The sequence below is a fragment of the Colletes gigas genome, unplaced genomic scaffold (assembly GCF_013123115.1).
Source record: "Colletes gigas isolate AHSC1104 unplaced genomic scaffold, ASM1312311v1 Colletes_gigas_Sc00050, whole genome shotgun sequence".
Lineage (NCBI taxonomy): Eukaryota > Metazoa > Arthropoda > Insecta > Hymenoptera > Colletidae > Colletes > Colletes gigas.
The window spans coordinates 219005-236335 of record NW_025106679.1 but is presented as its reverse complement, the minus strand read 5'-3'; the positions used below and the strand labels follow the sequence as shown (position 1 = coordinate 236335).

Sequence of the window (17331 nt, the reverse complement as noted above, 5' to 3'; positions counted from 1 at the left end):
ACACATTCTTCATTATTTTTTACCTTATACTATATGTGTATATTGTTACTTTATATTATCGTTATCTGTCTAAACTCTTTTCATTTCATTAGTTTTACATTTATAACTGCTTTGTCATGTTATTTCTTTGTAATCGTCAAATCTTCTGTCGTTACATTTTTTTGTTGCTCCAAATACTGAAGAGCACGATTTAGAATTGAAGCACCCTTATTATGGTCAAACCTTTCATTGTTAACACCTTAATCATCGGATGCACTTTGAGAAGTGGTGATTATATCTGCATCAGTCGTCTCTACGTTTGTATCAGACCATCCTTCCAGATTCTAAATCAATTGCAAGATTTCGCCCTTGTTGTTGCTATCAACTTGTTGTACTGAATCGATAACTCCAAACTCCCAAGGCTCAGATCGTGACGATACGATAGTTTGTTTTTGAATCTTGTTCTATGCATTGTCAATCGTGTAAATAACGTCTTTAATGTTAAGAAATTTCAAAGCAACTACAAAATTATTATTTGACTGCAAAAAAAGATGAAACAGTAAATACCAACGAAATAGCCTTTGAAGGAAGTCCTTTATCTTTCAAAAATTTCATTATCTCTGGCGCAAAGCATTCGTAGTCATCCAAGCAGTGTACTGTTGGTATATTTACATGGCAGAGCATTTCTATTCAGGTGCTTTAGTACCCTAGGATTTTTTGATTTTCCAATAATGAATAAAGTAGTTTATGGCTTCTTGATGCATTTGCACACACCAAGATGGTTACGCGATCTTTACTCTTTTTATTGCTTGGAGCATTCCTTTTTATTCTCGAAACTAATGTTTCTGAAAGCAGGATTCTATAGTAGATAAAGTCCTGTCTCATCTTCATTATAAACTTGTTCAGCTCTTAAATCTCTTTATCACCGTGGTTCATTGCATTATACAACTTCAAAGTTTTAACTTGTAAACAAGGGTCGCTAATAAGTAAGCCTAAATCTCTTTAACGTGAGAACCAAAAGAATGCTTTTTCCGTGTTCTTCTTAGCAGTTTTTTTCGTAGTCATTCTTGGACTTATTTCATGACTAATTACTTTAATTGAATAATCTTTTATTGGTGTTTGCTTTTTCTTTTATTTTTGAGCAGTAGATACCTACTCCAAACTCCAAGATCAGAAACAATCGATTTTATTGAATCGCTCGAATCTATTATTGGCTCTTTTTCTTTTACAACTCACATTTATACTTTGAATATTTATTTAATATGTAATTGCGATACATACAACTGGCTTTTGAAGCGGTGAATAAATAACTGAGACAGAAATCTTATAGAAACTGAAGGAAAACATTAGATCCATTTGTCCGATCGCTTGTACAAACGGTTGTTGTCAGTAAATAGCTGGATAACCGAGACCACGAATAATGGAGAGCCAGCTAAACGAGGTTCTACCGTAATTATATTCAGCCACTGTTTAGCTTAGTGTTTACTCTATCTACATACAAAGATTGGTACGTATGGAGTATTGAGTACTCTATTACGTAAAAAATGGAATATAATTTAAAGCAAAAAATTTTCATGAAATTTTTTGATAAAAAGTGGTGAGTCGTTGACAAACATTTTTGATTGGACAAAACAGTTTTGAGGGGTGCATGAATCCGTTAAACATGTTAAGCATTCGGGGTATTCTTTCACGACTCGACTATACAGTCATTCTGGTGAAAAATTTGTAACTTAAAAATCAATCACAACGTTGAAAAACCTCGTATTCATTTAATTTGTCGTCGTAGGAATTGTTTGTACTTCCTCAAATAAAAAGTGCTATGAAAGGAACGCATTTTCAATCAATTTCTGAAATCCAAATCAACGTAACGCGGACATTAAACCAAATGAGATCCAGAAATATTATGATTAATGGATCTGATGCTAGAATGCGCATATACAATTTGAAGGTAAAATAGTCTCACATTTGTTTAATTTTCAAAAATAAAATTGTTTAATAAGTTATTCTTGAAACTTCATTCTAATACCTGACTAAAATAATTATGAGAAAAGGAAGTTATGGCAACGAATGATTCCGCCTTGTATCGGTTTCGGTTCTGGTTCTGAAGGATCAATATTATATCGGTTTTATAATTACTATTCTTCCGTTCTATATTGATTACAAGACACATATATTAATATTTTTAATATCGGCTCTTAGTAATTCTTTTATAGCATCTGCAAACAGGTTAAAATACACAGAATTTCAGAACGTTTGAAGGTATTTTGTTCATTTTTTCCTGTCCTATTTTTTCTAATTCGTTATCAGTCTTTACATAGCTAGATATCCAAACTAGGCCTATCTTTTTTTTATAGATAGGTTTCTACATTTCCTGACTATCTCAAATATTTAAAGATTTTTGTACTACTAGTTCCCTCCTAGAATACTATCTACCGTTTTTATTAGATAGTTTGACATGAAAATAGCTCAGTTGCAGATTTTTACGTTGTCAAAATTTTCTATTGTTTTGTATAGTGTTACCGCTTCTGGGAAAATTGATTTCAGTATCTAACTCTTTCTATTCCATTTGCTGAAATCCCTATTATTTTTTATCCATCTATTTAGAAAATCTATGTATACATATAAGGCTGCTTGACATTGCGATTTTTTCTTTAGCCTCTTTTTTTAAAAAGGAATTGTTTACATACCTAAATTAAGAAAAAACAACTAACGTTTAAGAAGCAAGAAGATCTACAAAAATAATTCTCCTATACATATATTTACAATGGAGTTTATCGAATTCGGGAGATTGTAAAAATTTTTAAACTTAACCTCTATCTGAAATTATTCAATACTAACATGAAACCATTTTGTTCTCTTTATTGGTGCTAGACAAAATTTTAAGGAAGTGAAACTATCCCTCGAAAAAATTAAGGTTTAACTTTTTTTTACTAAATACTCAACTTTTAAATGGTAAAAGATACATACAAGAAAAAGTTAAAATAAAAGTTCTATAGGTTTCTTAAGTCTTTAAATTTACGTTCACAAACATTTATTTTTAGTTGTTTGAACAAATTGCAAAAATTAATCTTTTACTAAAAGATAAAAAAATATTCAATTTTATGGAAAAATCAAATAGTAAAATGCACCATCCTCTAATAAGAAAAATAATAAACAACCACAGCCTATCAGTGTTGAATACTGGTTTGAACCCGTAGCTATTTGAAATTATTAAAAATAAAATACGGGGTAAAACAATGCATAACTTTTTCTCTTCTTGTTTTTTATTATTCATGTTTTACATTGCATCGACCTTCAGATCATTAGCGACGATTTGTTGCTGGGTTCTCTTCTTTTGGTGTGGATATATTTTGTGATAGATGGTTTCTTTTAGATATTTCAGGGTATTTTCTATATGTTTCTGTGACATCAAAGCTATAGGTGATGTTATCTTGTATTTTTGTCTTTCGACGTTGTATCTTCTATATTCATATAGTAGATGGTTGATTGTTATGATTTTATTGCATAGGTTACTGGTTGGTCTGGGTTAGGTTTTTTTCATTAGGGACTCGTGTGTGACTTTACAGTGTCTTGTTCGTAGCTTTGTCATGATTGTTCGGTGTTTCCTGTTCAGATTATTGGCGGGTAATGGTTGATAAAAATCTTGTGTTATGTCGTGCGTTTTTGTTTTTTTAGACGAGATCCATAATGTGTTCCATTCTTGTTTTGTGACGTGATTTATTGCAACAGCAAGGTTTTGGTATGGCATTTGTCTTGGGGTTCCATCTGATGAGAGCAATGTTGCTTCTTTGGCTGCAATGTCAGCTTTCTCGTTGTCCTTGATTCCCTGGCGGAATGGGACTCAGATAATCGTTATACGTTTGCCGTTGTTGGTAAGGTCTATGTATAAGTCTGAGTATAGATGCTGAATGTTTGTTATGATTTCGTGTTTGGTCCTGCTGTTGATATTTCCCATTCCGTTGTTTACGCTCATGGAATCTATACAAATAATGGAGTTGTGGTTTTTGGTGATTATTGTTGAAGGGCTTCAAGAACTGCGTAAGCTTCTGCTACAAAGATTGATATGGCTTTTGGAAGATGGTGTTTTTTGGTCACGATGTCGCAGACGATGGCAAATCCAACCCACTGGTCTGTTTTGGATGCATCGGTGTATATTTTTTGGTGACTATGTACAATATTCAAAATTACCTACCCCAATACTTAGAGAATGTCTCACTTGAAACACAACGACACATGTGGATACAACATGACGCTGCACCTCTTCATAATGCCAGAAACGTAACAACATTTCTCAATGAGACTTTTCGTGGTAAATGGATTGGAAGATATGGAGCTGTTGGGTGGCACCCTCGGTCTCCTGATACAACCTCTCTAGATTTTTTTCTATGGAGTTCCATTAAGTCGAAGGTGTATTTAAATCAAAAGAAGATACAGGTTTTGCCTGTAACTGCAATCTTTCAAACTCTTCAGGAGTTCAGCGGATGCAATGGATGCAGTCTATGGAAGCACGCTTAGCTGCGTGCATACGATCTAGAGGTGACCATTTTCGGCAATATCTTTCAATTATTTTATGTACTGTAAATAACTGTAAAACATAGTTGCGAATAAATGATTGTCTTAAAAAACGATGTATCTGTGAATCACACCATTTTCCTTTCATAATCTCGAAAGCGAGGACAAATCGACCTACCCTGTATATCTGACTTTATTCTAACAAAAAAGGGAGAGAAAAAGAGACAGGACAGAAAGATGGAAAAACGAAACTGGAAAATATTTAGCGGAGAGAAAGTTTAGTGCAAGCGGAAGAAAGTAATAAAAGTGAAGAGGCTCGCCGAGCCCAGTTCGAAACGATCCGAGGCCCAGGCGAGACCTTGAAAAAAAATAGACGCCTCGTACGGCTCTGGTTGCCAAGTGTTTAACAGGATGACCAGGCTCGCACGAGATCCTGGGAAAATGGAAAAATAGAAAGCTTAAAAGTTACCCTTGCACGCATTCCATTCACACAACGGCAAGGATGTAGTGGCGATACAATGGCCGCCACAGCTCATCCTTGCCGTTGTGTGAATGTAGGGTGGGTATTATATGTATTGAGGTTGTTTGCATGGTCGCTGCAGTTTGTTGGACTTGTATTGTCAGTCATGGGTGTGTGTCTTTCATTGTTTGAATTCCTTTGGAATGTCTCTGCGAGAAGGTCGGTAATATTCATTGGATTGGTGATATAGGTGTCATTTCCTATGTTAAAGAAGTGTGTCTCTGTATTAAAAGCTCTTCCATTGATGTTTTTGATTTTATTCCATATGGTGTTTGTTGGGGTTGTGTTTATTATGGATGACATGTATACTTTCCAGGATTGTCTTTTGCTTTCTTTTATTATTTTGTGTTTTGCACGAAATTTTTTTATAGTTGACCAAGTTTTCTGTCGTGAGTTGTTTTTCGCTTTGTTAAAAGTTTTATGGTTGTCTTTTATGGCCATCTGGCAGTCTTCGTTCCACCAAGGTGTATTTCTTTTCTTGGTACTTATTTACTTTATTGGCTCAGAGGATACCTGTGCTGCTGTTTTGATAATTGTTTCCAGTAAGTCTACTTCTTGATTGATGTTATTTGAATTGATTTCTCGGTTTAGGGGGTTTCTTGGACACTGTTGGTTATTGTTGTTTTGTGCTTATGCCAGTTTATTTTTTTGAACTTCCATTTTGGGGGAAGAGAGTGATTTTCTTGTATTGGTGAGGAGGGATGGTTTTGTAGGGACTCCCATTCTAAGCGCTGGGCCAGTTTATCACTACAGATCGTTAGTTCGATTGCACTTAATTTATCAGTGCTTACAGTGAAATGGGCTGCCTGAGTTTAGCAGTGTGATTTTTGGGTTGTCTATTAGCTTTTCAATCATTTTCCCACGACTGTCTACTTTGTACGAACCCCAAAGATAGTGATGGTTGTTAAAATCACCCATTAAGATGATGTTGGAAGTTGACTTATGAGTATTTTTAAGCCAGCCAAGCTTAAGATTTTATTATTTGATATGTATATATGACATATGTTAATCTTACTTGGAAGAGATACAGCAACTGCAATAGCTTCCAGGTTTGTGTCAAGTGGGATTTCGGCGATACTAAATTCTTCGGGCACTGCGATGAGTACTCACCCACTTGCGTGGTCTATGTAGTCCCTGGTCCTATTGAATGTAGTGAATCCTTTAAGCTCTCTGTGATGATGTTTTTTAAAATTTGTTTCCTGCAGATAGAGGATAGTTGGGTTGTGCAGTTTTAGTAAAAGCTGTAATTGTTCGTAGTGTGTGTAAAATCCGTTCATGTTCCACTGTATTATATGTTTCATTTATATTAAGACGAATCACTTTCTATTTCCGATGACCAGTTTGTGTTTTGTTTTCTTTATGGGTCTTGAGTTAACTTACTTTGCAGTCGGCTTATCCTGTTTTTTATGCTTCGCTCTTTGAGTAGAGGGCGAATTTTTTATAGCATTTGTACCAAGGCTAGAGTATTGGTCGTATATTCTTTTGATATTTGTATTGGGTTTGGTGCTACGATTGCATTTTCTAGAAAATTTCTAATTTGGAGGTAGGTTAGTATATGGTTGTGTTCTTGGTTCTCTATATACGTTTTGGCTGGTTCGGGCATATCATCAATTTTGTTGAGGGTGAAGGCGGAGGGTGAGGGCCGTTTTGATTTCTTGATGATTTGTTCAGGGGGTTTATGGAGTTTTTTCGTTAGCTTTAAATCTGGAGTCTTGAGAAATTTAAATCGCTTAATTTAACTGGTTTCGTACTGCTTTCTTCTTATGTCGTGGATAATGGTTTTTTGATTCCTATTTTGTGTACATTCGAGTCTACTATTTCTATTTTTCTAAGTTCGGTTGTGTTTGAGACCTCTTGTGTTCCTGGTATTGGGCATTCTATTGAATTTGAGTTATTTATTTCTATTTCTTTGGGATGGTCGTTGATATGGGGTGGAGTTTGAAGTGAATTTAAAGTGGCCTGTAAACTAGTTTCGTTTGGATTTGCGTTATTAGAGCATTGTTTGGCAATGTGTCCCTCCTGATTACAGCTAAAACACGTCTGTTTTTCTGTAGTAGCAAATATTTTGTATAGTTTGTTATCTATTGTGATTTAAAAGGAGTTAGATATGTTTTTTGCATCGTCCGGATCTACGTAAATCTGTCTTTTAAAACTTAGTATGTGTGACAGGTCTGGATCTGTAATTGCTGCTTTTAGAGGGGTTATTTTTTAATGTACTTTAATATTGTTTTTTTTTTTTAATGTTCTCGATTGCTGGGTTTGGGATAATTAATATAGTTTTGTGTTTCGATGTGAGACTTCTGACTGTTTCTTTCTGTCCAGATACATGCAGATTCTTCCGTTGAAAATCCTTGAGAAGTATTTTATGGCTTTGGATCCTATTATGTTCCCAACTGCTTACAGTATTATTGCTTGATCTTCTAGGTATGGTTATATTGGTTTTTTGGGCATTATTGTTATTTTCTATTGAAATATATTGGTTTGTGTCGATTTGGGCGGTGTTCCTAATTTAAAAAGTTTTGTCACTGTGTTGGTTCTCGTCCTGCAACATGGCAATAGGTACAGTCTCCGTATACACGAGTCGAGGTTTAATGTAGTGGTATCATGGTACCATCACTGTTATCAAACAGCACTCACTAACACTACGTATTTATGGCAAACGTCAACGGTTTGAGCTAGAAGTAAACACGTCGTATCGCATCGGCTGTCAAAACAAGACTCCTAAATGTATAACATTGTATAAATATAAATGTAGTATACATCTACACCCAAAGATCATTGAATCTAGTTTTAGTAAAACGGATGTGTACCTCAAGCAATTAAAAAATTAATTTTCCCGAAAACAAAGTACCATTCAAATAAATTTTGTATACACTTTCAATTATTATTTGCACGTAGAATCACCTCTTGGCTGTATCAATCATTGCAGATCACTTTGTATAGTATATTGTAATCTTTAACATGTTTACACAAAAATACTAATTCATGATTTGCGTATCAACCCATGTCAATCTTTTAGCCTCCCTTCTCTCTCCAATTTTTTCTTTTTCAATCGCTCGTTGAACCATTCTTAATAACACATAACAATATACACAATCCAATTTTCAGTTTCTATATTAGAAGAAGATCAACTTTTACAACCCTAAAAATCGGAGAACTTTCATATATTTACAAAAAAATACTCTATGAGCAAAAAAATATAACACTGAATTGTAAAAAAAATATTGTAACGTCTTTAATCTGAACAAGCACAGTTCATTTTAAATAAACGTTTCAATTATAACTGTGCAAACTTTTAGTGTACAAAAATTGATTTTCATTATCTAGAAATTGTATGTAATTAAATTGTACAAATACAGGTAGCCCTCTTATAACACGGTCCGCTATAACACGATTCATAAATTGCGAGAACCCTCCTACAACACGGCATCTTCTAACACTGTTTCGCTTTAACACGATAAGAAAATTGCGAAAACCTTTGTACAACATTGTACTTCTACAGCACTGGATAACATGATTTTTGCTTAACATATTTAAAAAGTGAATTACCGCGAAGGAATGATGAACTATAGTGGCTTTAAATGAAAACATATAAACAAATTGTAATTTATTAAATTAAGGTTGCGTTAAATTAAAATAATATTTTTTGTTTTGTGTTATACGTACATTTATATTTTTTATAAAAATTAAGTTGCTTATGTAGAATTAAAAAAAAATATTTATTTTTAATAAATTTTCGGAACGTAACTCCCCTTTTTGTACTGGCTCTGGGTCTCATATAACACGGTTTCACACAACACGGCATTTTCTAGGAACCTATCTATCGTATTATAGGAAGGTTACCTGTAGAACATAACGTACATGATCAAATATGAAAATGTGAGTATTTAAGGTCGATAATGACTTACTATTAATTAGTTGAATGAGACGAATTGCGTAAAAAATTTGAAAAATCTAGTCACAAAATGTATATTAAGCCGAAATAGTCAAATAAATTATGGAACATATATTTTAACTGTCTCTGCAAATAAATATTTGTTCTACTTTCCAAAAAATGGAAGATAAGAATACGAATAAGTAACGTAAAAAGTTGTAAATATAAATAAAAATATACAAAGATAAAAAAGGATATGTACAAGGTGAGGACAAAATATCGGGACTCCACAATATCTCAGAAAGATTAAATGTGCAAAAAACAATTGAGAAACAGGAGATGCAGAATTAAAAAATGGGTTTATAGGGGTCATTTCAATGTCAACTGGAAATTTTTAAATTAACTCTTATTTCTGAAATCAGGAATAAATTGAACGAAAACTTCTACGTTCAAATATGTGGTCATATTTGGGGGTAAAATTAACTCCCGGAAGCAATAAGGGATATCTTTTCAAACTTTTAGAACTACTTTTTTGATTAATATTTTTGTTTAAAATGCTATCGTATAAAATTTTATTTGGAAAATTTATTTAACCGCGTGGTTGAACGTAGAATTTCCTGTTCTATTCATCGCTAATTTTAAAAATAAGGATTCCCATTTGAAAATTTCAAATTGACCTTAACATGCCCTTTAAAGGGTATAGCCGAATAAGGGGGTCAAATGTGCCCCCAAACCGAATGGAACGAGCCACGGGTCATTCGATAGCAAAAAAAAAATAACTTGAAATCTCGACCGTGGGGGTAGTAATGGGGTGAAAACGAAAATCATGTTTTTGAATAATTTCTCTTGACCTATTGAGTAAAAAAATGTAAAAAAATTCAGAGACATTTCGGGTACCGGGGCACATACTTTGGGAGATTTTCAGATTTTTTGATTGAAGAACCAGGTAGTGAAAAATAAAAAACAGCAAAAAATGCCGAAAAATGCCGATTACGTATTGAAGGAGGCCCGGAACTACTTTTATACTTTTACAGTAAACAGGTATTACTATTACTATTACTCTCAATTTTTTTCAGATTTTTCATTTTGGTGCGCCGCAGTGAAAAAAAATAAAAACCGAGTTTTTCCTCATTTTCTGCGTATTAGAGTAACTTACACGTTGAATTTTTATGCATCCTTCAATATATAAGTGTTTTGTAGACTGTTTAATGTTTCTACACTAAGCAGAATTACATAACAATTGAAACAAATAAAAAAAAACTAACCGTTGAGCGCAATATACCTTAGAAAATCAACGATATTTTCAACAGTGTCGATGGCGCAGCGTTAGAGTGTCCGACTGCTGAACCGCTGGAAGTTTTTTTTACCGTAGGTTCGAGTCTCTCTTCTGGACTTAATATTTTTTTTTCTTCATTATTTTTTTTTTCAAATTCTAACTATTGTATAACAATGCTTTATATTTATTTATAAATGTTCTGAAAGCATTTTACAAATATTTTAACCTGAAATATGTATAAATATAGTTTTGGAGTGTTTTTTGCGTTTTTATTTTTTTTGTCAACCACGATTATTGTTTAACATCTCTTACACTGAAATTAATGTGAAATGTTAGTTTTCAAATCTCTTACCTTTGACTATTGTGAATGAATCGCCGCAGAAGATTGTATATTGGCTTACTATTACTTCTTCTCGCCCTTCGATCAAGCAGATCTTTCCTTCTTTTTCTCTTTCTTTGATAAATATGAATGTTTGCTGCGGCTTTAGTATCTAACGTAGACATGTAAGGGTTATTATCCTTTCCTTACTGCTGGTTTTAAAGATAATGGAAACACTTGTAGGACCAACCTCTACGGACCATGCCAAGTAATTATGTATAAATCCCATCGCATACAGTAGCTTGACCTGAGTAATTAAAAAATACATTGTGAAACCCGAACGCGACAATCACCCATTGACCTGAACGGTCTGGGCCCTCACCCAACGAACCTTTATTTCCTTCGTAACGCAGGTAGGACAATTAATCATTTTCCCCCGTGGTTTCCATCGAGCAATGATACTTCATTCAAAAATAAGCATGAAACGATCAAACTGGTACTTAAAAATGGGTTTATTAGAAAAAAGTATCATTGGCAGAAAGTGGGTTAATAGATTTGGCGTGGAATGGCCCTTACATGTCTACGTTAGATACTGAAGCCGTAGCAAACATTCATATTTATCAAAGAAAGAGAAAAAGAAGGAAAGATCTGCTTGATCGAAGGGCGAGAAGAAGTAATAGTAAGCCAATATACAATCTTCTGCGGCGATTCATTCACAATAGTCAAAGGTAAGAGATTTGAAAACTAACATTTCACATTAATTTCAGTGTAAGAGATGTTAAACAATAATCGTGGTTGACAAAAAAAATAAAAACGCAAAAAACACTCCAAAACTATATTTATACATATTTCAGGTTAAAATATTTGTAAAATGCTTTCAGAACATTTATAAATAAATATAAAGCATTGTTATACAATAGTTAGAATTTGAAAAAAAAAATAATGAAGAAAAAAAAATCCTAAGTCCAGAAGAGAGATTCGAACCTATGGTAAAAAAACTTGCAGCGGTTCATCAGTCGGACACTCTAACGCTGCGCCATCGACGCCATTGAAAATATCGTTGATTTTCTAAGATATATTGCGCTCAACGGTTAGTTTTTTTTTATTTGTTTCAATTGTTATGTAATTCTGCTTAGTGTAGAAACATTAAACAGTCTACAAAACACTTATATATTGAAGGATGCATAAAAATTCAACGTGTAAGTTACTCTAATACGCAGAAAATGAGGAAAAACTCGGTTTTTATTTTTTTTCACTGCGGCGCACCAAAATGAAAAATCTGAAAAAAATTGAGAGTAATAGTAATAGTAATACCTGTTTACTGTAAAAGTATAAAAGTAGTTCCGGGCCTCCTTCAATACGTAATCGGCATTTTTCGGCATTTTTTGCTGTTTTTTATTTTTCACTACCTGGTTCTTCAATCAAAAAATCTGAAAATCTCCCAAAGTATGTGCCCCGGTACCCGAAATGTCTCTGAATTTTTTTACATTTTTTTACTCAATAGGTCAAGAGAAATTATTCAAAAACATGATTTTCGTTTTCACCCCATTACTACCCCCACGGTCGAGATTTCAAGTTAAAAATTTGCACACATGGGTTATTTCTTTTTTGCTATCGAATGACCCGTGGCTCGTTCCATTCGGTTTGGGGGTACATTTGACCCCCTTATTCGGCTATACCCTTTTATCCCTAAGGCAGGGCTAAGTGACCCTTTTTCCACCTCGTAATTTTTTATTTTTACGTTTTTTTCACACCTTGTATACTCGCGTTAAACAGTAATAACTATGTACATAGGTGTTTGAAATTATAAGATGCAAATGAAACTTGTAATAGTATACAAATCATAAAATTGCAAAACTTTTAGTTAGAAGCAATGTAATAGTAAATCTCACACAACACTCAGATATTGCAGCCTTTCAATTCACCGCTACTGAATCATAGTGATGCATTATTTCGCATGTTGAATCTACGTAACCACTTTAAGAGCAGCTGCACGAGTAAGAAAAGGCGGTTCAAGTGTGCCCCGCTGGCATTCGCATTAAAATTTCAAATTTCAATTGCAATTCGCGCAGTGGGAAATCGCCCGAATTCGTCTTACTCGCGTTACTGCGAAATTACCGGTACGCATCGTGAAATTTACGAACCAGCGCGAACTACTGTCTACTTGATTCACACAAAACTGAACGTTGTACAACACTATTATACAAATCAAAGAAGGAGAAAAAGTTTTTGATTTTTTTGTAGGAAAAGTATAAGTCAGAATTAAATTTTGTTTTTTTTTTTTTTAGATAGTAAAAAATCATTAGAAAAACTTATTTCAATCAAAAGATATTTGCTGCTGAAAACAGATTTTTTGACAAAACAGGGTAGGTCGATTGACATAGGTACTATGTGACTATAGTTAGCGCAGCACAGTCGGGCAAATTTTATTTAGGAACTATGAATACAAATTTTAAATTCACTTGTAAATTAACCTTCATTTATATATCATTCGTAAATTCACTCATAAATTAGAATCCATTAACGGGGTTTTTAAACCAACGTCCAGACAAAAACTAAGTTACGAATAAATGTAAAATTCGTTTTTGTTATTTGTGATGTTATTCTCTGGTCATCGCCTTAGCAATGAATGACGCGGTGTTGCGTTGAACTGTTGTTATTCATCATGAATGACGCAGGATTGCATCAAACCACTATCATCGGTTATGGATGATGCAACAGTGTGTCGCATGAATATTACGATCAGGCAACGACGATGTACGCATGTTAAACCACAACTGTTAAGATTTCGGTGCCACTTACATTGAGAATTCGTGTGTTAAAAATTCAAATACAGTAATTCTTCTCACATTGCCCTTTAGTTTGAAAACGAAAGTCGACATCTTGGATAGGGAAGCTTACGATTTATCGAACTTTGCGGCACCTTCTTATCTGTGCTGAAAGGCAATAAAACAGACGGATAGAACGAAAGTCGAGGCTGTCGCAAAAAATTAAAGGCCAACCAAATACAGAATGATGCTCGAATAAAAACGATGGTTCAACTTTTTGATATCTAATTTATTTTACATGAAAATTTTGTTGACAATTAGTGAGATTCTTCTGATTAAAATGAGTCCAAACACGATATACTTCAGACCATATTTATTTATTAGGTATACAGCGTGTTCGGCCACCCCTGGGATAAATTTTAATGGGAGATTCTAAAGACCAAAATAAGACGAGGCAAAATAATAACTGAGGCTTAATTAAAAAGTTATTTAAAAATTTCAAATCATTCTGAAAAAATTATTTTTGGTTGCGGTGATCAATTACAATCGTTTTTGGTGAATACACATACCCCCGGAATCCTGAGCATTTTCGAGAAAAAAACTCGAGGTCAGAAATTTTTCGGCGAAAAAAAAATTTCAAATCATTTTGGAAAAATTATTTTCGGTTGCGGGGGTCAATTACAATCATTTTTGGTGAATAGACATACCCCCGAATTCTTGCGCATTTTCAAGACAAAAATTCAATACGGGCGGAACTTTAAACGTAATAACTTCTTAACGAAGTCTCTATCAACAAATTGGTATTCTTGATTTTCGTCTTATTTAGGCCTTTAGAATCTCCCATTAAAATTTTTCCCAGGGGTGGCCGAACACCCTGTATATTATTTAGTGGCTAACTTATTTTGTTTTATTACACAAATAATTATAACCAAGTATATATTATAAAAACAAATTCTTAACTAGAAAAATATCAGAGAAGGTAAGGTATTCGATAAACATTGTAGATCAACAATCCTACATTCGACGGACAATATGAGAATAAAAGAAGTCTACGTTCGGAGGATAATGTAAGAATACATAAGTCTATGTTCAACGGATAATGTGATTTTTCATAATGAGATGAATCGTTCTGAAACTCTGTTTCTTCTATGGTTCCTTAACCCATTGGTTGAAAAATGTATGTTGTATTGAGACATAAATACATCATTTTTAAACTTTCATTTGGTATTTTGAATAAAACTTAATGAATTTTGCAATTATCTAATAGCAAGGTTACTGTAGTGTATGGAAACATTATACAATTATTATTCATATGTATAACAACTTATTTTTCTTATATAATCAGGGCAATAATAGAGTAAAATGAGTTACACGATAAATATTAAATATGTAAATATTGTCCAAATTATATCATCTTTCATAACGAAGACGAAAGAATAAATAGGTAAATTCATAGCGTAGCAATGGAGGACAAAACTAGTCTTTATTGCACAAAATATCAAAATGTTTAAAACATGTTAAGAAAACAGATATAGGAAAATGTAAATCGATTACAGCTCTGGTGAAAGTGATGTTGAGAAGAGTGACAGATATGAATTGTTTAGGAAAATTTTTATGGAAGATTTCAAATACAGGGTGTCCCACGCTACTAGGAAAAGCTATATCTCTAAAACTGCTACAGATTTTTTGTTATATAACATTTTAGTCTTAGTTTTACTTGTAGAACACACTGCTGAAGTGTGTACGGAAAAATGCAGAACACCCTGTAAATAATATAAATAGTATACCTTTTGATATATCGTATGAATAATTAAACTTAAGATTATAGTGAATAGTAAAGTGATAAGTTAGTAATATGAAAACTAATCACTAAAGTGAGAAAAATCATAAATTTCAGGCACGTGGGCAAACTAACCAAAGAAGATGACGAAGCAGTTTCCAGCGATCTGATAACTAAAAATAGGAAATGAAAGACCACTTCGTTAATGATAAAGAAGACTATAATAAATCAAATTCGAAACGAAGGCTAACCTAGCAATTTTACAATAAATGTTAGTAACAAGTTTGAAATATTGAGCAATGAATGTATAGTGAAAACAGAATAACGATACATATGTATAGTCACTCAAGGTAAAAATTGTTTAAGTCGTATCGTGAAAAGTGCTGCCTCGATACAATAACAGGATAAGAAGAGCTGAAAAAAAAGATTATTCTATAGACTAATACTTAGTACTTGTTCACACAAAAACTGAAAATTCATGAGATTCATGGTTAATTTTTTTCGAAATTCGAGGCTTGTTATTTTTTGGATTGTAAGACTGTTATATACAGGGTGTTCGACCACTAATGGGAAAAATTTTATTGGGCGATTCTAGAGGCCAAAATAAGACGAAAATCAAGAATATCAATTTCTTGACTGAGGCTCCATTAAAGTTATTAAAAAATTCAATTAAAAAACTTCAAATCATTCTGAAAAAAGCTATTTGGTTGCGGTTGAACAAACATACCCCCGAAATCCTACCCACTTTCGAGAAAAAAAATTACTTACCGAAAATATAATTTCAGGCCACAAATCTCACTCAAAAATTTCTTGCGTATCTTCAAAACGTCGTAATTTCTAAACGGATAGGATGATTTCAATGTTTCAAAAGGCAAACAACGCGTATTTAGGTGAAGAATATGTGGAAATCGCAAAAATATTCGAAAAGTGGATCCTTGACCCCGCAAAATGAGAAAAGCCCCATAAAAATGATCCAATTTTCAAACGACTGTAACTCCTACAATAGTGAATATATTTGAATTAAACTTTTTTCTAAAGTAGAGCTCGTGGATACCTACAAATAAGTATTAGACAACTTTTCTGTAGGGCGTCAAACAAAATTACTAAAAATCAAAACGAATTTTTAAGAAAATCGACAAGGGGTTACCCAAATTCGGCGAAAAAAAAATTTCAAATCGTTCTGGAAAAATTATTTTCGGTTGCGGGGGTCAATTATAATCAATTTTGGTCATTAGACATACTCTCGAAATTCTACCCACTTTCTAGAAAAAAATTTAGTACGGGCGGAAGTTTAAACGTTAATAACTTTTTAACGAAATCTCCATCAACAAATTAGTATTCTTGATTTTCGTCTTATTTTTCCGCCTAGAATCTCCCATTAAAATTTTTCCCAGGGACGGCCGAACAACCTGTATAATTCATTCATTTACAACAGCTGTGTTTTGGCAAAGTTCAAATATTTGTTGTTTTTCGCAGAGGACTGCAATATGAAGCCATTTGATCGAACACATCCACATAAGACTTTCCTTCATTATAATCTACAATAATCTTTGGTTTTATTACAATATTTCCTTTTTTCTGTATAGCCAGTTTCGTCAGAATGCTTCGTTGATAATAGAAGGATGTTATGCTTGTCCTTCCATTTTAATATTGTTAATCCATCATTGTTTTCCTTAGCAATATATTCACGTCGCTGTAATTTTTTTCAAGTAGATGTTTCGAAATTCCACGGCAATTTGAATAATTTCAGTAATCTTTGAAAATAAATGACGCGTCCTACAATATACCATGTATGAAATTCCAAACACCCAGCTTCAGTAAAGCAGTAATTGTCGCATCAATGACACACGAATAAGTGACTGATCGAAAAGCGATATGCAGTTACTAGAAATTCCAGTAAAAAAAGTGACTACCACTTCGCGTGGGGCGTATACGCCCCACGATCAAATAAACGCAGCAGTAATATAGTATTAAGATGCCCATAATTGAATGCGTAATAAATTTTTAAAAAATTCTTCATTTTACAATGACAATACCCAATGGCTTGAATGGAAAGTTCAGCGTGCGACGCATACGCCCCACGCGGCACGGAACGTGTTAGAGGGTTGAAATGCGGCGTAGTTACGAATACGTGGTGTGAGAACTAAAAGTAACTGTGATATTCCTTTCCCTCAGTTGATTCCTACATTTCGTACTTCCAACATGCAATTACATTCAGTATTTACTACATATCAAGGTAAGAAGTCTTTTCTAACAGAAATTGCACGTGGATAGGAACGATCTCGATAAAACTCCATCCAACT

General features: G+C 33.4%; 1 protein-coding gene across 2 annotated transcripts in view; it reads right to left on the bottom strand.

The window, feature by feature from the left end:
• LOC122403362 overlaps nucleotides 1–17331 on the bottom strand; it is a 269780-nt gene that overhangs the window by 75506 nt on the left and 176943 nt on the right. Inside the window, exon 2 of one of the 2 annotated variants that reach the window (XM_043406853.1) lies at nucleotides 13283–13416. The exons of the other annotated variant lie outside the window; for it this stretch is intronic. Within the exon in view, the coding sequence (XP_043262788.1) occupies nucleotides 13283–13362 (80 nt within the window). The 5' untranslated portion in view covers nucleotides 13363–13416. The remainder of the gene's footprint in view (nucleotides 1–13282; nucleotides 13417–17331) is intronic. 2 annotated transcript variants of the gene reach the window in all.